The sequence below is a fragment of the Aquarana catesbeiana genome, linkage group LG02 (genome assembly GCF_042186555.1).
Source record: "Aquarana catesbeiana isolate 2022-GZ linkage group LG02, ASM4218655v1, whole genome shotgun sequence".
NCBI classification, from domain to species: domain Eukaryota; kingdom Metazoa; phylum Chordata; class Amphibia; order Anura; family Ranidae; genus Aquarana; species Aquarana catesbeiana.
In genome coordinates, this window is record NC_133325.1 from 674,860,030 (window position 1) to 674,886,998 (window position 26,969).

General features: G+C 42.3%; 1 protein-coding gene across 1 annotated transcript in view; it reads right to left on the minus strand.

The window, feature by feature from the left end:
• The window catches only part of CCDC92B (coiled-coil domain containing 92B), a 106,565-nt gene that overhangs the window by 61,694 nt on the left and 17,902 nt on the right, over positions 1–26,969 (minus strand). Inside the window, exon 2 of the mRNA XM_073616709.1 lies at positions 19,492–19,639. Within this exon, the coding sequence (XP_073472810.1) occupies positions 19,492–19,639 (148 nt within the window). The remainder of the gene's footprint in view (positions 1–19,491; positions 19,640–26,969) is intronic.

The following is a 26,969-nucleotide window of genomic DNA, read 5'->3' on the forward strand; positions in this document are numbered from 1 at the left end:
TAAAATGCCCAGATGGCATAAAACCCCCCCAAATGACCCCATTTTGGAAAGTAGACACCCCAAGCTATTTGCTTTGAGGCATGTTGAGTCCATGGAATGTTTTATATTTTGACACAAGTTGCGGGAAAGTGACAAATTTTTTTTTTTTTTTTGCACAAAGTTGTCACTAAATGATATATTGCTCACACAGGCCATGGGCATATGTGGAATTGCACCCCAAAATACATTTAGCTACTTCTCCTGAGTACGGGGATACCACATGTGTGGGACTTTTTGGGAGCCTAGCCGCGTACGGGGCCCCGAAAACCAATCATTGCCTTCAGGATTTCTAAGGGTGTAAATTTTTGATTTCACTTTTCACTGCCTATCACAGTTTCGGAGGCCATGGAATGCCCAGGTGGCACAAACCCCCCCCAAATGACCCCATTTTGGAAAGTAGACACCCCAAGCTATTTGCTGAGAGGCATGGTGAGTATTTTGCAGCTCTTGTGACAAAAAGTGAGGTCTGCAAAATACTCACTATACCTCTCAGCAAATAGCTTGGGGTGTCTACTTTCCAAAATGGGGTCATTTGGGGGGGGGGGGGGGTTGCCACCTGGGCATTCCATGGCCTCCGAAACTGTGATAGGCAGTGAAGAGTGAAATCAAAAATTTACGGCCTTAGAAAGCCTGAAGGCGGTGCTTGGTTTTCGGGGTCCCGTACGCGGCTAGGCTCCCAAAAAGTCTCATACATGTGGTATCCCCGTACTCAGGAGAAGCAGCAGAATGTATTTTGGGGTGTAATTTCACATATTCCCATGGCATGTTTGAGCAATATATCATTTAGTGACAACTTTGCGCAAAAAAAAATAAAAAAAATAAAAAATTGTCTCTTTCCCGCAACTTGTGTCACAATATAAAATATTCCATGGACTCGACATGCCTCTCAGCAAATAGCTTGGGGTGTCTACTTTCTAAAATGGGGTCATTTGGGGGGGGTTTGAACTGTCCTGGCATTTTATGCACAACATTTAGAAGCTTATGTCACACATCACCCACTCTTCTAACCACTTGAAGACAAAGCCCTTTCTGACACTTTTTGATTACATAAAAAAATAATTTTTTTTTGCAAGAAAATTACTTTGAACCCCCACACACTATATATTTTTTTTAAAGCAAATGCCCTACAGATTAAAATGGTGGGTGTTTCATTTTTTTTTTTCACACAGTATTTGCGCAGCGATTTTTAAAACGCATTTTTTGGGGAAAAAACACACTTTTTTAAATTTTAATGCACTAAAACACACTATATTGCCCAAATGTTTGATGAAATAAAAAAGATGATCTTAGGCCGAGTACATGGATACCAAACATGACATGCTTTAAAATTGCGCACAAACGTGCAGTGGCGACAAACTAAATACATTTTTAAAAGCCTTTAAAAGCCTTTACAGGTTACCACTTTAGATTTACAGAGGAGGTCTACTGCTAAAATTACTGCCCTCGATCTGACCGTCGCGGTGATACCTCACATGCATGGTGCAATTGCTGTTTACATTTGACGCCAGACCGACGCTTGCGTTCGCCTTAGCGCGAGAGCAGGGGGGACAGGGGTGCTTTTTTTTTTTTTTTCTTTATTATTATTATTTTTTTTATCTTATTTTTAAACTGTTCCTTTCATTTTTTTTTTTTTTTTAAATCATTTTTATTGTTATCTCAGGGAATGTAAATATCCCCTATCATAGCAATAGGTAGTGACAGGTACTCTTTTTTGAAAAAATTGGGGTCTATTAGACCCTAGATTTCTCCTCTGCCCTCAAAGCATCTCACCACACCAAGATCGGTGTGATAAAATGCTTTCCCAATTTCCCAATGGCGCTGTTTACATCCGGCGAAATCTAAGTCATAAAATGCTCGTAGCTTCCGGTTTCTTAGGCCATAGAGATGTTTGGAGCCACTCTGGTCTCTGATCAGCTCTATGGTCAGCTGGCTGAATCACCGGCTGCATTTTCAGGTTCCCTGTTGAGACAGGAGAGCCAGAGAAAAACACGGAAGACGTTGGTGGGCATTCCCTCCCACTGCTTGTAAAGCAGTCTAGAGGCTAATTAGCCACTAGGATTGCTTTTACATGAAAGCCGACCGCTGGCTGAAAAGAATGATACCAAGTTGATACCTAAACCTGCAGGTATCATTCTGGTATAACCACTCAAAGTCATGAATGGCGTACCTGAAGACAAAAAAAATGGTTAACAATAAAGCACAGTAAACGGTAAAGTATAAAAAATTGCATACCTGAAAAGCAAACATGATAAAACATAATAACAATAAAACATTGCAGAATAGAATACAGTAAAAAAGAGCAGAACAATAGAGAGAGAATAGAGAGAGAGAGAGAACAATAAAACGACAACTATTTTTTTTTATTTTATATTTTTGTATGTGTTTTTTTTTTTTTTTTTTACACTTTTTTTTGTAACTGTAACTTTTATAACTGTAACCGGTTCCAGGTTCGGGTCTCTCAAAATGCGATGGCATCTTGGGAGACCCTGTGAAAGTGCGCTTGGTCTGTGCAATGCTGTACCCTACGCTAATACTCAACTAGTGTATGGTAGCGTTCAAAACATTCACCAATGCAAAGACCAGGATTGTCAGGACAGGAGGGACAATAATAACGGGTGTCACGTCTATATCCGCGCTTGCTGCAGACACGACATCTTTTTTGGGGGGGATTCGCTGGGTAGGGGTACTCGGGAGGACATAAAGAAAATGCCTCTCATGCAGCTGACTGCATTTGGTTGGGGATGTGAATGGGGGAAGTACGGGCGCTGCAGAAGCGGTGGGTTCCCAATTAGGATTGGCGAATGCAGCAGGAAGGGCATTATGGGCACGACGGGCCTGTGTTTGTCTTTTTGGTGACAGCGGGACACTACTTGTGCTTGCCACCTCACCAGCTTGAACTGCACTTATGGGACTCGCCACGTCACCAAGTGTTACTGCAGTGCTGGTTTGACTACGACCGGGGTGTACTAGGCCGCTGGTGCTTGCCAGTTCACCAAAACGCTACAAAAAAACTGTTAGCGATCGCAGGGATCAGGCCTGACTCTGCGAACGCTGCAGTTATGCGTTTAGTGTTTTGTAAGTGACAGTGATCGATCGATACTGCACTTGGGTGGGCTGGGCTGGGCCGGGCGGAGGGGCAAAACGCAGGTGCTAGCAGGTATCTGGGCTGATCCCGCTAACACTGCATTTTTGGGAACCCTAAACTGCTGGGGACGCTAGTATAGATCTGATCGGATCAGATATTGATTCGTTCAGATACTATACCACTAAGGGAGGTGTACGGTGCGTGCGTGGGTGTTAGCGCTACTGGCACTAACCTGACGCTGCCTGGGGCTGGTGCTTGTCAGTTCACCAAAACGCTACCAAAAAAACTGTTAGCGATTGCAGGGATCAGGCCTGACTCTGCGAACGCTGCAGTTATGCGTTTAGTGTTTTGTAAGTGACAGTGATCGATCGATATTGCACTTGGGTGGGCTGGGCAGGGCCGGCGGAGGGGCAAAACGCAGGTGCTAGCAGGTATCTGGGCTGATCCCGCTAACACTGCGTTTTTGGGAACCCTAAACTGCTGGGGACGCTAGTATAGATCTGATCGGATCAGATATTGATGCGTTCAGATACTATACCACTAAGGGAGGCGTATGCTGCGTGCGTGGGTGTTAGCCGTACTGGCGCTAATCTGACGCTGCTTGGGGCGACGCATATCACCGCCGGGTGATCAGGGGGCTAAACCTTTATTCGGTAATAAATGGTGGGTGCCCTGACACTATAAAAAATAAACGAACTAACCAGTGTCACCCGTAACAGTTATACGGTGATCAGTGGTGAAAGGGTTAACTAGGGGGCAATCAAGGGGTTAAAACATTTATTAGGTAGTATATGGGGGTCCCTGTCGCTATAAAACGCTGACGGCGAACCTAAATATTTACTTTCCTAACTAGCGTCACCAGCGACACTAATACAGCGATCAGAAAAATGATCGCTTAGCGACACTGGAGACAGGGGGTGATCAAGGGGTTAAAACTTTATTAGGGGGGGTTAGGGGGGTATCCTAGACCTAAAGGGGGCTAACACTCACTGACCTAACACTGTAACTGTCACAAACTGACACCAATGCAGTAATCAGAAAAAAAAAAAACCTGCTTGGTGTCAGTTTGTGACAGGGGGGGGGTGATTGGGGGGGGATCGGGGGGTAATCGGGGGTGTAATGTGTGCCTGGCATGTTCTACTGTGTGTGTGTGTTTGTGTAACTCACAGTACAGTCTTCTCTCCTCGGCGCCGGAACGGAAAATACCGAGCCGAGGAGAGATGACATCATTTCCTCTGCCTCTGTGTACAATACAGAGGCAGGGAAATGATCCCATTGGCTGGGAGCGATCGCGAGGGGGGGGCCACGAATGGATGGCCTCCCCCTCACCACCGATCGCCGGGGGAGATTTGCCGACCGCCGCAGGCACTGGGGGGTCCTATCGGACCCCCCACCCGCGGGCAGGCAAGGACGTACCTGTAAGTCCTTTTGCCTGCCCGTGCCGCTCTGAGGACGTATATGTTCGTGCGGCGGTCGGCAACTGGTTAAAAAAAACATATTTGTATATGCCTAAAGAGGAGAGTGGAGGATACTATGCATGAATAAGCTATAACAGACTCCAAAAAAAATAAAAAATAAAGAGATACCAGTAATCCTAGTTGCCTAGCAGCACCCCGAGTAAACATACATGAAGTCATGAATGATCTGAAAACTTATTAATCATACAGACAACTGATAAGCACTGATGTTGATGTTTATGTATGATTTTGTTATCTTTATTTTTCTTTGTTTGTCCTCAAAATACAATAAAAACGATTTTCAAAAAAAAAAAAAAAAAAAGACACCAAGGCCTACCCATACAGTACTGGAGTGCAGAGATAGCATGGATGCGAAAAGGAAGCCAAACAAATATTAGCTGATAAGAACCAAGAATAAATGCCTCAGATAAGCTGAAACCAAAAAACAGAACAAAAAGAAAAAGTGTCACCAGCAAAAGAAGGAAGTTGACTGCAGGTCCTCCAGTGGGATTGAAGAAACCAAACAGGATGTTAACACTTCTGCAGCTCTCGGAGGACATGCCCGCAGCGAAGGCTCATGAACATCAAGCCAGGAGGAAGCATCCGGAGCCGATTCGAAGAAGTGGGTCTGCCCCATAGCAGTGACACGTAGACGTGCAGGATATAGCATGACTCTGGAGCCCCTTTTAAACATAAAATAATTTTGCATGCTTCTTCTTCACCTCCACCAAGAAGTTGGGGTAGAAAGAGACTTTCACGCCATTAAACGTGATACCCTGAAACTCGCTTGCCAGGCGAAGAATGATCTCTAGGTCTTGATAATGAAACGGACGGGCAGGTTGGGATTCTGTCTGCCTGCTCCACTGCAAAAAGCAGTGTAAATGCGTCTTTGCCAAATAGCTGTAGGAGCCATTGTTCTATAAAATCTGTCGGGTCTTTACCCTCCACCTGCTCCGGGATGACCACTATGCAAACATTATTTTAGCGCAAGCAGTTCACAAAATCTTCGTTACACAGGTTGTTAGCTTTGACGGGTTTAAATGTAGACCAAGACTCTGCAATAAGTGGACGAAGCATATCTTCAAGACCGCTGACTGTACTCTCCACTGCAGTGGTGTGTTCACAGATCTTTTGCAAATCCTGCTTCTATCTGCAGCCCAACAAGTTGGTCTTGCACAGTAGGGCCTGAAGCCATGTTGGCTTTTAGAAGCCATGTTGGCTTTTAGAAGCCACCGCTTCTTCCTGGTTCTTGGTCGTCCTGTTGCGTGAAAGGCCAGCCAGGAGTGATGATAAGACAGAAGCCAACAGTCTCAGGCAATGGGACAGATGGGAAATGCCAGTGGCAGGATCAATATACAGATCAGCAGCGGGAGCTCCATGAGACACGTGCGCTCACATGCCTAGCTCAGACATGCCCCCCAATTGAATTTCAAAAGAGCCAACTTCCCTAAACTACAAACCTTGCTAAAAGGCATAAATTGGGATAAAATATTAGGAACAAAGAATACGGAGGAGAGATGGGTTTGCTTTAAGAGCATATTAAATAAGGGCATTAGCCAATGTATCCCATTGGGTAATAAATTTAAAAGAGCGAACAAAAGTCCTGGATGGCTTAACGCCAATGTAAAAATGCATATAAAAGAAAAGGAGAAGGCCTTCAAAAAATACAAGGTTGAGGGATCATCCTCAGCATTCAGACTTTATAAAGAATGCAACAAGAAATGTAAATCCCAAGAAATTCTTTAAGTATGTAAACAGTAAAAAAGGGAGGACAGACCATATTGGCCCCATAAAGAATGAGGAAGGACATCTGGTTACAAAGGATGGGGAGATGGCGAAGGTATTCAATTTATTCTTCTCCTCAGTCTTCACGAGGGAATCAGGGGGCTTCAGTAACCAAAACTGCAGTGTTTATCCTAAAGACACAACACAGGAAGCACCTCCATGGTTAACAGAGGACAGAATTAAAATTAGACTTGAGAAACTTAACATTAATAAATCACCGGGACCAGATGGCTTGCATCCGAGGGTACTTGGGGAACTCAGTCAAGTGATTGCCAGACCATTGTTCCTAATTTTTACAGACAGTCTACTGACTGGAATGGTACCAGCTGATTTGAAAAAAAGCCAATGTAGCACCAATATTTAAAAAGGGCCCAAAATACATCCCTGGGAATTATAGACCAGTTAGCCTAACATCAATAGTATGTAAACTCTTGGAGGGGATGATAAGGGACTATATACAAGATTTTAGTAATGAGAACGGTATCATTAGCAGTATTCAGCATGGATTCATGAAGAATCGTTCTTGCCAAACCAATCTACTAACCTTCTATGAGGAGGTGAGTTGCCATCTAGATAAAGGAAGGCCCGTAGACGTGGTGTATCTGGATTTTGCAAAAGCATTTGGCACAGTTGCCCATAAACGTTTACTGTACAAAATAAGGTCCTTTGGCATGGACCATAGGGTGAGTACATGGATTGAAACCTGGCTACAAGGGCGAGTTCAGAGGGTGGTGATAAATGGGGATTACTCGGAATGGTCAGGGGTGGGTAGTGGGGTTCCCCAGAGTTCTGTGCTGGGACCAATCCTATTTAATTTGTTCATAAATGACCTGGAGGATGGGATAAACAGTTCAATCTCTGTATTTGCAGACGATACTAAGCTAAGCAGCGCAATAACTTCTCCGCAGGATGTGGAAACCTTGCAAAAAGATCTGAACAAATTAATGGGGTGGGCAACTACATGGCAAATGTGGTTCAATGTAGAAAAATGTAAAATAATGCATTTGGGTGGCAAAAATATGAATGCAATTTATACACTGGGGGGAGAACCTCTGGGGGAATCTAGAGGGTCCTAGTAGATGATAGGCTCAGCAATGGCATACAATGCCAAGCTGCTGCTAACAAAGCAAACAGAATATTGGCATGCATTAAAAAGGGGATCAACTCCAGAGACAAAACGATAATTCTCCCACTCTACAAGACTCTGGTCTGGCCGCAGCTAGAGTACGCTGTCCAGTTCTGGGCATCAGTCCTCAGGAAGGATGTACTGGAAATGGAGCGAGTACAAAGAAGGGCAACAAAGCTAATAAAGGGTCTGGAGGATCTTAGTTATGTGGAAAGGTTGCAAGCACTGAACTTATTCTCTCTGGAGAAGAGACGTTTGAGAGGGGATATGATTTCAATATACAAATACCATACTGGTGACCCTACAACAGAAATAAAACTTTTTCGCAGAAGAGAGTTTAACAAGACTCATGGCCACTCATTAAAATGAGAAGAAAAGAGGTTTAACCTTAAAGTACGTAGAGGATTCTTTACCGTAAGAGTGGCAAGGATGTGGATTTCCCTTCCACAGGCGGTGGTCTCAGTGGGGAGCATCGATAACTTCAAGAAACTATTAGATAAGCATCTGAATGACCACAACATACAGGGATATTTAATGTAATACTGACACATAATCACACATAGGATGGACTTGATGGACTTGTGTCTTTTTTCAACCTCACCTACTATGTAACTATGTAATTTCCAGTTCAGGACAATGGCTTTCCAAGCAGAATACAGTAATATAATGAGAAGTACCCTTGTGACCTTTTTGGGAGCTAGTGGTTCAACCAAATCCAGGAGGCAGACCCCCACATCCTGCGGCACGGGAATAGTTGTTACCAAGGTGATGAATTGTAAAACATGTGACCAAAAAGTAGCGCTCGCCGGGCAGGACCAAAGAATGTGAGTAAAGTCTGGCTGTGGATTTGTGCAGAGCCAACAGCCTGAGGAGCTAGCTGGAGATAATTTCTTATCCAATTAGGCACAAGATAAAAGGTGCTGAACAATTTTTAAATTGGATCAATCTGTCCCTCAAAGAAATTAGATATTGGAAGGGATAGTCCCAAACATTGTCCCAATCATTGTTGTGCAAGGATGGAACATCGAGTACCCATTTTTCTCTACATCTACTTAAACTTGAAGGCAAGGGGGGGGACATATAGCTTGATACAACATGGAATGGGCTTTAGGAAGAGACTCTTTCGTAGTAAAGATTCCAAATCAGTTTCTTGAACTGCCGAGCCAAATTTTGAAATGTAAGCATGATGTAATTGCAAATACCAGCAAAAAATACCAATTAGGCTGAAAGAATTAAGCTACCAATTAGGCAGAAAGGAAAATGAAGGATTGCGCCCGTTGAGGAGTAAATCTCCCAATTTTATGATGCCCCTGTTTGCCCATATGACCAGCTCTGAGCCCCTGAATAACTGCATATACTCAATACTCAAGTGGTATCCCTATTTCCTGAACAGAATTACTGCAATAGAAGTGTATGGGGTCCCATTTTCCAAGACTAATCTCATTCAGAAAATAGCAGGCACAGGAGGGATGGATAGCAAGCACTGAGATAGTGGTACTGATACACTCTCTGTACAGTTTTCTCTCTGCTTGGAAAAACAGTAAGAAAGTAAGGCCCCTTTCACACTGGGGCGGTAGGGGGCGTCGGCGGTAAAACAGCGATATTTTTAGCGCTGTTATTGCGGTATTCGGCCAGTAGCGGTGCGGTTTTAACCCCCCGCTGGCGGCCGAAAAAGGGTTAAAACCACTCATATAGCGCAGCTATAGCCGCGGTATTGCCGCGGTATAGCTGCGCTGTCCCATTGATTCCAATGGGCAGGAGCGGTTTAGGAGCGGTGAATACACCGCTCCTTCACCGCTCCAAAGATGCGGCTCGCAGGAGATTTTTTCTTCTCCTGGCAGCACACCGCTTCAGTGTGAAAGCCCTCGGGCTTTCACACTGAACAAACAGCGGAGGCTGTTTAGGGGCGGTTTGCAGGCGGTATTTTTAGCGCAATAACGCCTGCAAACCGCCCCAGTGTGAAAGGGGCCTAAGTGTAACACTTTACTTACCTCCTGATGTCCTTTGTACAGATAAGTCCTGGGGATCTCTGTTGAAGCGTTATTAAACCCAAATTCAAAAATGTAATATATTGCAGCTTACCAATCATTAGATGTGGTGGCTGTATTTGTTTTCTTTTTTAAGGCTCCCCCCTCTTTTCTCCTGGTGAGCTGACCAGTATCGCACCCTCTGTATTAGAGTGCCTCCACTCTGGAAGAATGAGCATAGGGGGCACCTTTGGACAGCAGCGCTGTCAGTCCAGGGGGAGGGGAATGTTAAACAGACAAGCAGATTTTAATTAACTAATAGACTGAAGCCAAACTCAGTTCACACTTTATAATCAGTTACAGTTTTTTTCTTTTGGGATAAAGATTTTACATAACAAAATAAAACCTGATCACTGCAAGCAAGTTAGTGGTAAATGGTGTGTCTAATCCCTTTAACTGCTACATCTACAGGACGGCCTTTTCTGTTAAAAACAACAGATTTAGTGGCAGGATCACCAGGTGAAAATAAAAGAAAGAAAGTCTAAAAAAGAAAACTAATGCAGCTATCAAATCTAAGAATTGGTAAGCTGCAATGTAATAAATGTTTGGTTTTAGGTTTAATACCACTTTAAGTATTATTAGCATGACCCAGAAACGCCACATTGTTAGCAACATTTATGATGTTTATGGCTAGCTATACTATGTAAGGCCTGATTCACACTACTGCAATGCAATTTCGATGCGATTTTCAGTGCAATAATGTAGTGCGACTTTGGATGTGGTCAGCTTTTGAGTTTAATACCACCTTAAAGTTAACCTGCGACTCATTTATGCAAAAATATTAGTTCACGATTTTGTCCTGTTCCCTTCTGCCTCCAGCAACTATTGTCAATAAAAGTAGTAATAAACCCTCAGCATTTTAGATTACACAATAGCACAATAAATAAAAAAATTATCCAGTAAACTATTTGTTAAAATTCTTACTTAAGCACTTTCAGTTTACAACTTTCAATGTTGCTGGCTCCTGCTTTCTCAGTGCTGCTTCCCTGAATTTCCAGTCTTCACAGGAAAGACTTAACAGTGGACAGTGCAGTCTCCAGTCAGTCTGTTGGTTTGGAGAAGAGAGGGGGGAAAAAAGAAAGGGACAGCAAAGAAGCCCCTTGCCATCCTAGGCAGACAAAATAGTCCCCGTCTCTGAGCACCACCCTCTGTAGTTCTTAGGAAACACCAAAATATGTGAAAAGAGGATGCAGTTCTACCCAGATGCACAATAAAAAAACTTGCCGATTCTGGCTACAAAGAAGTATATAAGGCTGGCCATACATGGCTCCATTTTTTTTCTCTGTTCAGACAGCCTGCTTGAAGGAAAATACTAAGCCGATTTCCTCACCCACACATTTCAGGTGGATAGGGAAATTCTCTGCGCTGTGTCATTGTATTCAAACAGCGAGACTCCGCCTTCGTCAGAATACACTGATCAGCGCTTCAGCCATCAAATGGAAATTTTTCAGCAAGACTGTTCATGAGAAGTCAATTGATGGCCATAGATGGAAATTCGGTCGGTTCCTGCTGGACCTGACAAATTACGATCCGTGTATGGCCAGCTTAATACTCAGGTAAACTGAGTGGATATACTGAGCCTGATGAACTATTGTTTTTCTGACATTTTTTGGTACACGTGTAATGCACAGTTGACATGCTCCAAACAAACGTTTTGCAAAAGATTTGCAATATGTGCTCCAGAAATTGTAAAAAAAAAAAAATCACAAATTGTGATCTGTCCCAGAAATGTTGCAGTTTCTGGGTCCTGTACCTACTATCTTCTCTACAATGTGATGCAGATCTCTACTTGGTGTGGAAAGGTGTCCTGACAAAATAGGCAACTCGTCAGAAAATCAAACCACGCCACTTCCACTTTCTTTAAACCATCAGTAATTGGCGATTTAGACGAATTGGTGTTTGGACACAACACCGACTACCTAATACAGTCCAGTACAGGAAGATTTTGATGTTTTCAAAGCACAGCAGCTAACAAGGACAAAGTTGATGCCGCCTCAGAGGCGGCCATTTTCTTGGTTAGTTTTGGAGCGGATTAACAATCTATGTTCATAATATCGTGCACTGGACTCTATTTGGTTCGGTGTCCAAACAGGAATTTGTGAAAATAAACAGCAATTCGTCAAAATCTGCAATTTATTATGGTTTACAGAAAAAGGGAAGTGACACAGGTTGCTCATTCTGCCAGGTTCGACATTTTGTCAGAACACCTGCACAATTCTCTCCCCCCAACGATCACTTCCTGATCATGGGGGGGGGTAAAGAAGAGCTGCTATAGTTCGCTGTAGTACTCACTACACAGTGACAGTGCATCTATATGGCAAAGTGTAGCCAGGATCAGCAATTACCATGTATAGTTTATCGGGACCACTGACTACCATAACATGACTTTAAACTGGATAGTTTTACTGATGGATTTTTGCCCATTGCCGGAATTTTCATGGTGCATTTATGTGCTGGATTGTTTTCAGTACATTTACAGTGCCTTGGAAAAAGTATTTTTACTCCTTGAACTTTTCCACATTTTGTCATGTTACAACCAAAAACATAAACATATTTTTTACAAATAAATATCTGAAAAGTGTGGCGTACATTTGCATTCAGCCCCCTTTACTCTGATACCCCTAACTAAAATCTAGTGGAACCAATTGCCTTTAGAAGCCGCCTAATTAGTAAATAGAGTCCACCTGTGTGTAAACTAATCTCAGTATAAATACAGCTATTTTGTGAAGCCCTCAGAGGTTTGTTAGAGAACCTTAGTGAACAAACAGCATCATGAAGGCCAAGGAACACACCAGACAGGTCAGGGATAAAGTTGGAGAAGTTTAAAGCAGGGTTAGGTTATAAAAAAAAACAATTAGCCATTTTCCCTCCCCGATGTCATATGACTTGTTAGTGTTACGAGGTCTCAGGTGTAAATGGGGAGCAGGTGTGTTAAATTTGGTGTTATAACTCTCACTCTCTCATACTGGTCACTGGAAGTTCTACATGGTACCTCATGGCAATGAACTCTCTGAGGATCTGAAAAAAAGAAATGTTGCTCTACATAAAGATGGCCTAGGCTAAAAGAAGATTGCTAAGACCCTGAAACTGAGCTGCAGCACGGTGGCCAAGACCATACAGCGGTTTAACAGGACAGGTTCCACTCAGAACAGGCCTCATCATGATCGACCAAAGATCACGTGCTCAGCATCATATCCAGAGGTTGTCTTTGGGAAATAGACATATGAGTGCTGCCAGCATTGCTGCAGAGGTTGAAGGGGTGGGGGGTCAGCCTGCCAGTGCTCAGACCATACGCCACACACTGCATCAAATTGGTATGTAGGCTGTCGTCCAAGAAGGAAGCCTCTTCTAAAGGTGATGCACAAGAAAGCCCGCAAACAGTTTGCTGAAGACAAGCAGACTAAGGACATGGATTACTGGAACCATGTCCTGTGGTCTGATGAGACAAGATAAACGTATTTGGTTCAGATGGTGCCAAGCGTGTGTGGCGGCAACCAGGTGAGGAGTATAAAGACAAGTGTGTCTTGCCTACAGTCAAGCATGGTGGTGGGAGTGTCATGGTCTGGGGCTGCATGAGTGTTGCCAGCACTGGGGAGCTACAGTTCATTGAGGGAACCGTGAATGCCAACATGTACTGTGACATACTGAAGCAGAGCAGGGGCCGCAGGGCAGTATTTCACCAAGATAACGAACCCCAAACACACCTCCAAGATGACCACTGTCTTGTTAAAGATGCTGAGGGTAAAGGTGATGGACTGGCCGAGCATGTCTCCAGCCCGAAACCCTATTGAGCATCTGTGGGGCATCCTCAAATGGAAGGTGGAGGAGCGCAAGGTCTCCAACATCCACCAGCTCTGTGATGTCATCATGGAGGAGTGGAAGAGGACTCCAGTGGCAACCTGTGAAGCTCTTTTGAACTCCGTGCCCAAGAGGGTTAAGGCAGTGCTGGAAAATAATGGTGGCCACACAAAATATTGACACTTTGGGCCCAATTTGGACATTTTCACTTGGGGTGTACTCACTTTTGTTGCCAGCAGTTTAGATATTAATGGCTGCGTGTTGCGTTATTTTGAGGGGACAGCAAATTGACACTGTTATACAAGCTGTACACTCACTAATTTACATTGTAGCAAAGTGTCATTTCTTCAGTGTTGTCACATTAAAAGGTATAATAAAATATTTACAAAAATGTGAGGGGTGTACTTATGTTTGTGAGATACTGTATGTGGCACTTTGTGTTGGTCTAGCACATAAAATCCCATGAAAATGAATTTACGTTTTTGGTTGTAACATAACAAAATGTGGAAAATTTCAAGGGGTGTGAATACTTTTTCAAGGCACTGTAAGGCAAAGCAAGAAGTATAAAAAAATAATGATCAACAGAATTTCACTATACACTGTATCTCTTACCACAAGCAGAAAACCAGGGTGGGCTCAATCTTACTTCTGTTCTGTTCTCTAATGATTTTTAACCCATTTGGCAGTGAGTGTTTCATATGAGGGTCTAGGGATTTCTCAAATGGCAATATTCTATAAACAGAAAGCTCAGGCAGTACATGGAACAACATTAAAGCTGGTGTGATTTATCATTTGCAGTACAGTGAATCTCACCGACATGAAAGCAGTGTCCTTGGTAAAATCAGTATCGGTTCAGTACACTAAGTTTATATGTAACTAGCAAAACAGGCCTGTTTGTTGAATGATACAAAGCCCCAGCAACCACTTGTCATTTATTAAAATCTCTTCCATGTTTGCATACCCACTTCACGCTATACTCCACTGATGTGTCTTCTATGTCTATGGAGAGGAGATAAAGTAAAATCACAAAATATGAAAGCTCTGTGTTTGCAGTAAGGAAACATTGAGGTCCAACATAAAAATACATAGCTATGGATCTTAAAGTGGCCCGTTCCTTAACCAAGGCCAAGTGAACCTGTGCTCAGACTATGCACAGTAAACAATTTACATATTCTAAACAAGCAACTAAAGCACTTTTAAGCAAGCCATTATTCACCCTTGTATCTGCAAGCATTGTGGAGAAATCCATCTTCAAACTTCACAACAGAGGCACTGAAATCATGACTACTTTCCTTGTGCAGTGACATGAGGTGAAGCAAGGTGTGTTGTGCAAAAATGTTGCAACCTACTGCAACCCACCTTAGGATAGTGCTGTGGTGGGAACAGGGCACATAGAAAACAATTGTGTTCTGTGCCCTGCCATGGAGCCCCCCTTAGAGGAGGGAGCATTGGAGGCTTATTTGAAAAACCTAATTCTATGCGCTACGAATAGTGAGATGGAGGCAGTATATGTGTCCAATGTAGCAACGAGCCTAACTAGTCAAAGTATCCCAGGACACAGGTATGTGGTATGTTACATAATGCTGTGCTAAAAACAGTATTTATACTGTAGATGCAATTACTACTTCAATATCTCAATCTCCCTGGTTAAAGACACATTTCACACAGCAGAAATCATCTCAGACCAATTCTATGCAAGAATTCAGGAGTATGTTAGGCTACGTGTAAAATAAGAATTGGAATTCATCTAAGTGATGCAGAGGGGAATCTGCCACAGTTTTGTAGAATATACTACCAATGTTCTTCCGAGATGGCACCTCGGTCAGTCTCCCACGTTGGTCTATATCTTAAAGCGATAGCAAAAACAGAAGACAAAAAACTCTCAAGGGCTTTTGTGCAGCACTAAAGATACAAAATAAGTCAATTGGATAAGTAAAAGTATGTTTTATGGATACAAAATTGTATGAGGGTTTAAAAAAAAAAAAAACACAATTCTTAAAACATGAGCATGAACATATATAACCTCTATGCTATGCAGGATGTCATTGACAACATTATATACATGAAATTTCCTATCTCAGAATAATCGCTCAGAAAACTCCAACGCGTTTTGATTTATATCAATTCAAATCTTCCTCAGGGAGATAAGAACATCTTTAATGAAGAGGTTATAGGAAACCAGAGCAGCATGCTAAAAAAGACCCAAGCAGGGGAGTTTCAGGACGGTCGCCCCACATCTCAAAACAACGGTAGATTGGATATCAGATCCTATGTATTTTATAGTTTGAAGTGCGCTTATTTGTATAACCTTATGGGGTTCTCAGATGTAAACAATCCAAGAATTTTATTTGTATGATAGCAATATTCCCATAGAAGACGGGGTAATAAAGGCAAGCCGCTGTGTAGCAAAAAATCTTCACACAGAGTGATGTGGTGTCAGCTGCTTGCCTTTATTACCCTGTCTTCTATGAGAATATTGCTATCATACAAATAAAATTCTTGGATCGTTTACATCTGAGAACTCATAAGCGTATACACATAATGGCACTCCAACTATAAAATACATAGGAGCTGATATCCAATCTACCATTGTCCACCTTATCATATTTCAATGTAACTCCTTTTTGAAAAGAATTGCTCAGTGGGTGCATGTGTGGGCTCCCTTCATTTTCCTTCCACTCAGCAGATGTGATTTCTCGTAGGCTCAATTCAGGCCCCGGTGTGTCTCACTCTGGGGTGACCGTCCTGAAACTCAACTGCTTGGGTCTTTAGCATGCCCTGGTTTCCTATAACCTCTTCATTAAAGATGTCCTTATCCCCTGAGAAAGATCTGAATAAATCAAAATGCCTTGGTATTTTCTGAGCGATTATTCTGAGATAGGAAATTTCATGAATATAGTGTTGTTTGTCAATGTCACAAAGACATCCTGTGTAGCATAGAGGGTATATATACCAGAGCTCATGTTTTTACAATTGTATTTTTTTTTATTTTGTATAAATAAAACATACTTTTACATATCAAATTGACTTATTTTGTATCTCTTGCTGCAAAAAAGCCCTTGGGAGTTTTCTGTCTTTTGTTTTTGCTATCTAATTTGGGGGCGAGCAGCATTCCTTCACCCATATGGAGGGGTTCTTTTTTATACCTTAATCCTTAGACCTTCAGTAATTTTTTCAACTTTGCATCTAATAAATCTTTTGCCCTTGTTGTTTTTACTTTGGATAGTAAAACATTTTTTTTTCTGCCAGTAAATACCTTATACAGCCAACTTCCTGTTTTTTGTCTGGTACAAATCCTAAGCTTATGTCGTCACGCACAGCTCTCTCGCTCTCACTCTCGTGAAAGTTTGCCAGGAAGGGAGGGGGGGTGAGTCATAAGGAGGGCCAATGAGAGCTGCAGAGCTGGAGGTGTGCCTCTCTGTGTCTCAGAAAATCTAGGCAGTGAACAGGCAGCAGCTTCAGCTGCCCACAGTTAAAATGGATGCAGCCAGACTCAGTGGAGGGAGATTTCTGCTGCATTTTTGGCAAGTACAGAATCACAGTATATATAAAATAATATGCTAAGTGGTTGGAGGGAAGCTTCAGAATGGCAAAGATATTTGTATTACAAATTATGTGAGCAGACTGCAGTTCCTCTTTAAAGGGAAGCCAAAATGAAAAATTGCAATAGCGTAATATGATTATTTTGTATAATCACAAGTGCCATCTAGTGGTCATAACGTATTTCCCCCAAATACCTCATCCAGGAAAAATACTGCACTATGGCTAGTGGAGGGGTCCTACAATGCTAGGAATTACTAGGAATTATAATGATATAAAATACAGCAATTGTTCATTGTGTATGTGAGAATGTTTGTCACTTTCATTCATCAAATTTTTAATAAATAGACCCCTACATGTACATTTGTGAAATCTGTGTGAGATCAACACTTTATCAGTGTCAGGGGTTGAACAGCAGAAGAACTGGCATACTTGCCAACACTCAACATGGTCACGCTAATGTGCACGTAAATGCGCACAGAAGTTGTGTATGGGTGCTTGGGCTTGCAACCGTGCAAATGCAATCACGCATGCCTGTGTGCCAAGGCATACAATCACACATGCTTGTGCGCCACGGCATCCTGGTGCCCAGTGGCCTATTTAAATACAGCAGTCTGGTCCACAAGTTGCTGGATGATTGTCAGCCCCCCGTATACTGTGCATCTGTGTTGCTGTATTCTTGGATTTCCCATTGCTGACCCGGCTTGCCCTTGGACCTGTCTTGGCTCTTCTCCTGCCTCTGACCCCAGCTTGTTCACAACTGACTTTGCATACTGTCTGCTTACTGTGTATGACCCCAGCTTGATCTTGACCAAGCTTCTGCTCCTGTTTGACTGACCTCCTGTACATGATCCTGGTTCTGGCTTATGACTCCGCTTCCTGTTCCACTCACCTGTCAAGATCCACCAGTGCATCTATAGTGACACTTGTCTTATTGGTACCTCTGCGCCGTCAAGCGCTCATCTGTCCATCTAGAAAGTCTTTTGCCTTGCTGACAGACTCTTCGCCTGTCTGAAATATCAAGTATTTCCTAAGCAACCATGAATTGCTGTTGGGAATTGGAAGGCGGGAATGGTGCTTTGAAGAGAAGATATCACTTTGTCCTGAATGGCCAAAGTAAAGAAATCTCTTTTAAAGCAAAACGCTGGTCAACTTGGGAAAATAAACAACAGATTCAGTAATTTAAATGTAATAAAACAGCCTGGAACTAATTGAAGTGAAACTTTAGTCAGAATATTAAGTCCTGATAGATCACGCCAGGCTTGCCTCTTTTGCAGGTATAGCTATGTAAAACATTAAAAATAAGTGCCTATACTGTGTAAAATATAGTAATGCACTGTTTCACCCTGCTGTGCACATGCTCAGTTGCTCTCAATTCTTGGCACTGTGCCTAAAATCAGAACCACTAGAGCCAGATGAGTTGACAGCTTTAAAATTTACTATAGCTGAAGGGGGAAGAAAGCAACAAGAATGACACAGACTCTAGAGGGAACACAGATTAGGGAGAGAGAAAAGAAAAGCAGGAGAGGTGACAGGATAAATGCTACCAGGGATAGTGTCTTATCTTATCTCTGATATTCTCTCCCCTCTTCCTCATTGGCCGGGTATGGACTTCAGTAAGCTTCTGTCAGCCTTTCTCTTAAAGACCCCTTTCACACTGAGGCATTTTTCAGGTGCTTTTGGGCTAAAAAATTGCGCCTGTAAAGTGCCTGAAAAATGCCTCCCCTGCAGCCCCAGTGTGAGAGCCCGAGTGCTTTCACACTGGGGCGGTGCGCTTGCAGGATGTTAGAAAAAGTCCTACAAGCAGTATCTTTGGGGCGGTGGAGAAGCGGCGTATACACCGCTCCTCCACCACTGCCAAAGCGCCTGAAAAGCCAGTTAAATGACGGTAAAGCGACGCTTTACCACTAACGCGGAGCGCCCCCAGTGTGAAAGGGCTCTTACTGAGCCCAGACATACAATCAAGGCTGTAAATGCACACATTTAAATTAAAGAAAGTGACATGAATTCTCAATAATGAAGTGCCTGATCCAGGCTTCAACAAAATGGCGGTCTCCTGCAGGAGCCATGCTGGAGGCAAATTACAGCACAAACTAATGTTAGTAACATAAATTATTATGTGGAATGTATGTTCTTTTGTTAAAGAACACTAATTGTTATCAAACTGTTATGGGTAAAGTTCAGCCTTAGAATCAGCCAATTCCTGCCTTCTTTTGGGCCTTTGTTGACCCTGGTAAAACATAGCAGGTCAAATGACAGGCACATTACCATGTGCCTATGTTAAAAACAGTGCTTTTTCTCAGCTGCTCTTCTGATACAAGTAGTTCTGATTCTGCCCATATTCATCAGTACTTCAGATCCCTGCAGCCAATCCAAATATTAATAAGCCAGTCACAGGATGTCTGGCCACAGTAAAGAAACTGTATCAGAGACGGGCACAGAAAATTCAGGCAGGTCTTTTACAATGATTTAATGTAAAGTTTAGAAAGAAATCTCATATTCAGAATATCAAAAAGTAGTTTTGGAATATGGATCCCTGCTGGTGATGACGGCAGACTATGTTGCAGAAACAAAGCCTCAAGACATACAGTGGAAGAGTAAAAGTAAAGGGTTGGAAATGCACTGAAAGCTTACCCGTGCAATGCTTTTGCAGTCTGAGAATTTCCAGGTGAAGATCACGCAACAGATCCAGCTGTTCTTTTTTAAGAAATGCAATATTGCGCTCCACACTTTGGATTTGTTGTTTCAAGGGCTGTGTCTCCATTACAGCGAGAGTCAGCTCCTATAAAAATGAGAATTTCATGAAAACTTTAAACAGGAAGACAAGCATTTAATACACTAATGGGCTTCTGTACTTCCAGTCCTACTTTGCAAAGCGGGCATAATTTTTTGCTGCTTCTGTAATGGTTGTCGATTTTTATTAGACTGGGTTGATAGCTCAGTGCCCAATCCCCACTCCTGTGTTAGCAATGGCTGGGAACCAGACTAGAACCAATTTCTTCAGAAGCCAATTTAAAGTGGAACTAAACCCCCCTTTACAGCCAAAGAAGCTTCCATATTAGCCTCTGGTTGATCTGCAGTTTCCATGGTCCTGCACATGAGACAAGTATTTGTAACACTAGGCTTCATGTACTCGGGACATTTTTACAACCTCTCCTGAACGATTTAACATGACAGATAGTAACCCACTTTTGAAACATGCCACGTTTAGCAGCGTTTTGCCGCGTTTGCGTTTAGAAGCGTTTGAAAACAAAAATTTTATTTTTTTTCCCCAGAATAGCCAAAAATGAAAAATGCCTGTAAACAATACGCGGCTAAATGCGAGTTACCGCGCTTAGAAGTGTTTGGCGCTTGAAATGCCTCTTAACTCAGCGTCTGAACTCATTTTTTTGCTTTCCAAAAAAGGCCTCTAAACTCAACTGCCTAAAAACGACTATAAATGACCCTGTGTACATGTACTGATAAGATAACATAGAGGAGAGTTCAGGAGCAGTTGAAAAAAATGCCCAACTGCTCCTAAACGTTCGTTTAGCAGCAGCAGTGTACATGAGGCTTCAGGCCTCATGTACACTGCTGCTGGTAAACGGACGTTCAGAGGCAGTTGGATGCTTTTTTCAACTGCCCCTGAACTCATCCAATGTTATCTTATGTGTACATGTACACAGGGTCATTTAATGTCGTTTTTAGGCAGTTGCTTTTAGAGCCATTTCTTTGAAGGCAAAAAAATGAGTTCAGACGCGTCTGAAACACGGCTAAATGCGGTACCAGCATTTTTGTTTAGAAGCGTTTTTAAAGGTGCCCTATTTTTCTTACATTACAGAACCTAAAAATGATAGCAAATGATGAAAAACCTCTAAAAAATATTTAAAAAACTTGTAATTGCTTGCAATACTTCATAGACCATTTATATACCCCTAATGAGCCCATGATCCAATCCAATACACCACTAGCATTGCTGTTAGCCAAAGTAGTAGTGGAATTTGACCAAAATGTTGTTAGATTTGAACCAGATGACCCCACCATTGATCAAACATAGTTGCATGAAATTTAATATTTGGCTTTTTTAATTTCCTCACATATGCTCATTATGGGATCCATAGTAAAAACACTGAAATTGAGGTAGATACAAATACACTGCTGCTCTCTCAGCTGCTGCTGATCACTCTGGTCTCACAGAATGGCTGAAATAGTTAAATAATACTGTTTTTTGTGATTTGAGGGTCTTATGATGTTATCTTAAATAAATGCTCCTAGACATGAACTCGGCAAAACGCCGCTAAAAGTAGCTAAACGTCGGTTTCAAGCTGTCAAAAAAATAGTTCAGAAGAGGTTTCCTCAGCGTTCTGTGTACATTAGGCCTTATCATTCACAGCACGCCTTGAATGTAACCGTTTTAGGAAACAATTAAATTGATGGGTTTAGTTCCACTTTAAAGGCTATGTCCACCAAAATACAAACTTTCAGTCATAGGTACAGTCTGGTATGCAGACTTGCTTTTAATATCTTTTGGAGACCCCAGCACTGATATTACCATACTATTATTCCCCGACTCTATGCCTGTCCACCTTAAAGTGGTTCTAAACCTTCTTTTTTTTAAATAGTAAACATGCCATACTTTTCTGCTCTGTGCAATGGTTTTGCACAGAGAAGCCCGAACCTCCTCTTCTTGGGTTCCCTGCCGCCGCTACTAGCTCCTCCACTCTGGAAATCCCGAAGCAAGAGAGAGGAGAGAGAGAGTCCCTGCATTCAGATACAGCACTGGATCAAGACTGGGCTCAGATAAGGCCCCTTTCACATAGGCAGAACGATTAGATCTGCCTGTCAGTTTTTTAGGCGGACCTGATCAGACAATCCATTGCCCTTTGTGGAGTGGCAGGTGTCAACGGACAAGTGTCCATGTACACCCACTGACATCTGATGCACTAAAAACAGACGCATGGGGATCCCTTCCCCATCCATCTGGCGGATCGGATGACAGTCTGATGTAAATGGACAGGAGGTCTATTTCCATCTGACCGCCCCCTCGAGGAAAGCAGGCTGTGTCCGTGTCCCCTCTGCATCAGGGGAGCAGACATGGACCTGTCATCCACCTGCTCAGTGGGGGATCTCTGCTCAGTGGAGTCCACCAGTGTAAAAGAGCCCAAAGTCTTTAGACGAGGATCCTGATCACAGAAGAATGCATTGAGATAAAAACCTCAAGCCTTTAGAACAGGAGTGTCAAACCTTGCGACCAAGACGGTTATGAATGCAGTCCAACACAAAATCGTAAATTAAATTATTTTTGGGGGGATTTTTTTGTAAAAATGCATTTACACTTATGCCGCGTACACACGAGCGGACTTTTCGACCAGACAATTCGACCGTGTGTGGGCTTTATCGGACCTGCAGCAGACTTTTTCGGTCGAAAATCTGACGGACTTTAGATTTGGAACATGTTTCAAATCTTTCCGACGGACTCAGGTCCGGTCAAAAAGTTCACTGTCTGTATGTTAGTCCGACGGACGAAAAAACCCACGCTAGGGCAGCTATTGGGTACTGGCTATCAACTTCCTTATTTTAGTCCGGTCGTACGTCATCATGTACGAATCCCTCGGACTTTGGTGTGATCATGTGTAGTAGGCAAGTCCGTTTGTTAGGAAAGTCCGTTGGAAGTCCGCCAAAAGTCCATCGGATAGACCGTCGGACCAGTCCGGTCGAAGAGTCCGCTCGTGTGTACGCGGCATTAGAGGACAAAGAAAAATTTTACAGTGTCTTTTTACTTAACTTTTATACGTTTTATCTTCCCAAAGAGCAATATCTGACTCTTCCCAATCACTCCTTATTTATCTCATCAGTTTCCAGCAGCACCTAAATTTGTGAGCAACTATTTTCAAGGATGAAGCATACAAAGAGCAAAATTAGAACCAAAATATCTGATGAGCAACTTAAAAATTAATTGAGAATTGCTAATACATCCATCGAACCAGATATTGATGCGTTAGTTTATCAAAAACAGTGTCATATATCGCACTAGTTTTATGTTGCCCTCTTACATCTAGAATATAAAATATTTTTAAAAATTTAGTTTTATTGCTCAGATGGGTACATTATCTATATGTGATTGTTAACTTGTGATCTGCCTGACTTTTTCTGCTCATCAGCTACTCCTATTGTTCGTGTATTTTATGTGTGGACAATACTTCTTCCCAGAAGAAAGTGGCCCAGGAAGGTCAAAAGTTTGGACACCCCGCTTTAGAACAACTTTAAGATTTTTGCCACTCTGGGATGTACCCAATGCTGGTTAATTCTCCACAATATAAAATGAATTATAACCTAGCATTGATAAACATGAACCCTAGCACCCTCATTAAAATGGTTGTAAAGGCTGAAGTTTATAACCTTTATGAATTCTATGCAGTGGCTCCCAATGCAATCAATCACAGCCAGTGAGCCAATGAGGGGGAGAGCGGGGGGTGGGACCGAGCAACACCTCTATGTGTCTTATGGACACACAGAACGGTGCTCGGGAACGAGCACACACGCAGTGGCCTCATAGCAAGCGGCTTGCTATTAGGGGCACTAGTCAAGGGGAAGGAGCCAGTAATATGTGAATTTACAATAAAGTGTTCCAGTTTGCACCTAAGCTAGTGGACAGTGATTACTGCTAGCGGATAGCAGCCGCTAACGATAATCGCAGGTGAATCTGGCAGGCTGGTTGATGGATCAATCAACTTGGTACATTCAGCATGCCCACACACACATGGTTTTAATAACCTGCCGAGATTTAAACCGTCTATGACCGGCCTTGGTTTATGACTCCTGCTGTGTGCTGGAGGCGGGCAAGCCATCTGCTGGGAGGCTATTGTGTTGGGAAAATCTGTCAGAAGTGATTCATGCAGATAGGATAGCAGAGAGGAGAGATCAGAGTGGAGCCACACTGGGTGCTTTGGTATCAGGGTAGTACATACTATACTGGGATGTGCTTCTTTTACTTTTCATGTCTGAGGTTACAACCAAAGTATTTGAACATACAATTTGCAATCTGAACACAGTGTGCTTACTGAACAGCTTCTACCCCTTTAGGAAAATAACCCCACTCCCCATCTCAGCATGTTCAAAAGATATCTTCTAATTATGATATATTGGTATTTACTTTTTTACAAGCTAAGCCAACATACATTTTGCACTAATATACTGTATCTTAGATTTTTTTTTTTTTTTATCCAAGATGCTTTTCTTTATCTCGGCTGCAGTGCTCATTTGTATAGAAAAACAGGTGATGCCACTGCCTTCATTTTAAGCAGTAGTAAGCATTCCATAACAGTAAACCACACATCATTACTTTACAGGGATAACTCATTTTGCGTATTATGTGTTTTGGTTTAGTTTTTAAGAAGCCTTTTTTTTTTTTTTTTTGTTTTTTGCAGCATGCTTTTGCTATGTATACTCCACCATGCTTCTATGCTCTGAGGCAGTAAGATTTTGTATTTATTATGCCTCCTTTCATCTGAACCTCCACCACATGTATTATTTGCCCAGTGTTCCAGTTCCGGACCAAGCCTACTTTTTACACTTTGTGTTTACAAGTTAAAATCAGTTTTCTTTTTGCTAGAAAATTACTTACATATAGTTTATTTTTTTCACACACCCTAGAGAATAAAATGGCGGTCGTTGTAATAGTTTATATCACACCGTATTTGCGCATTGGTTTTACAAGCGCAATTTTTGGGGAAAAAATACACTTTTGCATTAAAAAATAGAAAATCAGTAAAGTTAATTCAATTTTTTCTATAATGTGAAAGATAATGTTACACTGAGTAAATCGATACCCAACATGTCATGCTTCAAAATTGCGCCCACTCGTGGAATGGTGACAAAATTTGACCCTTAAAAATCTCCATAGGCAATGTTTAAAAATTTCTACAAGTTACCAGTTTTGAGTTACAGAGAAAGTCTTTTGCTAGAATTATTGCTCTCGCTATAACGATCAAGGAGATACCTCACATGTGTGGTTTGAACACCGTTCACATATGCTGCCGCGACTTACATATGCGTTCACTTCTGCGCATGAGCACAGTGGGGCGGGGCATTTTTTTTTAAATTCTTATTTATTTGACTTTATTTTTTATTTTTATACTGCTCCCTTAAAAAAATTTTTGGATCACTTTTATTCCTTTTACAAGGAATGTAAACATCCCTTGTAATAGAAAAAAAAGCATGAAAGGACCTCTTTAATGTGAGATCGGGGTCAAAAAGACCTCAGATCTCACATTTATACTTTAAAAAAGTCTTTTTTTTTTTCAATTAAAAAAAAAAAAAAAAAAACATTGTCCCTTTAAAGTGGCTGTAAACCCTAAAAACAAAACAAAACAAAAAATAAATAAAAACGTGTAAGACAAAAGGCATAATGAGCTAGTATGCATAGCATACTAGCTCATTATGAAAGTCTTACCTGAGATCGAAGCCCCTGCAGCTGTCCTCGTACCCCGATCCGGCAGCCGACATCGATCCCGGAGTTACTTCCGGGTATCGCGGGCTCTGGCACTGTGATCGGAGCAATGACGTGTGTGCGGGAGCCGCCGGTAACGGCACAGTCTAACTGAAGCAACGGCACGTACTTGCCGTTGCTTCAGTGCGCATGCAAATACAGGGGATATCTCCTAAATCATGCAGGTTTAGGAGATATCCAGTGTAGCTACAGGTAAGCCTAATTATAGGCTTACCTGTAGCAAAAAGTGGTTGTAAAGGGTTTACAACCACTTTAAGGCCGTTGGGCGGAAGTGACGTTTGACATCGCTCCCATCATCCAATAGCATAGAGTTGAGTGGGGGCTATCATTCCCTCACTCGACTTCCTGTCCTTTAGGGAAAGGATCAGATCCTCTCCGCCGCTACCGACGGCTCCGGTAAGCAGTGGAGGCACCTTTCCCGTCGGCGATAAAAGCGGAAACTACTTTTACCTTAAAGCGGACCACCCTCCGTTGAAAAAAATACCGTGGTTATGGCAGCTATCTGCTGGCATAATGATGGTATTTAAAGAGGTGTTCCACCCGAGGTCCAGTCAAAAAAAAATTAAAAGTCAGCAGCTACAAATACTGCAGCTGCTGACTTTTAATTAGACACTTACCTGTCCCAGGGTCCAGCGATGTGGGGGAACGAAGCCCCGCTCGTCTCCCCCTCCGTTCAGCGGCGCCGGCATTGCAACTGTGGGCGCCGGGCTGTGGCTTCACAGCCTGGCACCCACTGCGCATGCGCGAGCGGCGCCGCGTGCCGTGATTGGCCGCTCAGTCACCTGGGACCTGTAATGGGTCCCAGATGATTGACAGGAGGGAGGGAGCAGAGCTGAGCCCTTCCTGTGCTGAGGGGGAAGTGATGTCACCAGCCCAGGCACTGGAAGAGGCAGACTACGAGGGACCCCCTAGCAACAGGCATTTAGAGGTAAGTACAAAAAAAAAATAAATAAATAAATATCCAAATTTTTTTTGTATTTTTTTTTTTTTTTTTTTAGGATTTTTCATGTAGTTTTTTTTTTTGGGTGGAACCCCACTTTAACATCAAAGTAGTGATGTATATCCACGGTGGGATCACGCATTTTTATAGCGGTGATCAATGTAATAATGTCACTGGTCCCCCAAAAAGTTTCATTTGGGGTCAGATTTGTCCACCGTAATGTCCCGCTAAAAGTCCCTAAATCTATCCCATAGTTTGTAGACTAAATAACTTGTGCGCAAACCAATCAATATATGCCTATTGATTTTCTTTACCAAAAATATGTAGAAGAATATATCGGTCTAAACTGATGAATACATTAGTTTGTTTTCTTTGGTTTTTTTTTTTCGGTAAGTATTATAATGTTTTTTTTTTCAAAATTGTCGGTCTTTATTTGTTTATAGCGCAAAAAATAAAAACCGCAGAGGTGATCGGATAACACCAAAAGAAAGCTCTATTTGTGGGAAAAAAAGGGCATCAATTTTGTTTGGGTACAGTGTTGCACGGCCGCGCAATTGTCAGTTAAAGCGACGCAGTGCCGTATTGCAAAAAGTGGGGCTGAAGTGGTTAAAGTGCAAATGACTTTTCTAAAAGGCTTAAAAAAAAAAAAGTTAATACATTCTGTATTCTATGTTCTTTACAGAT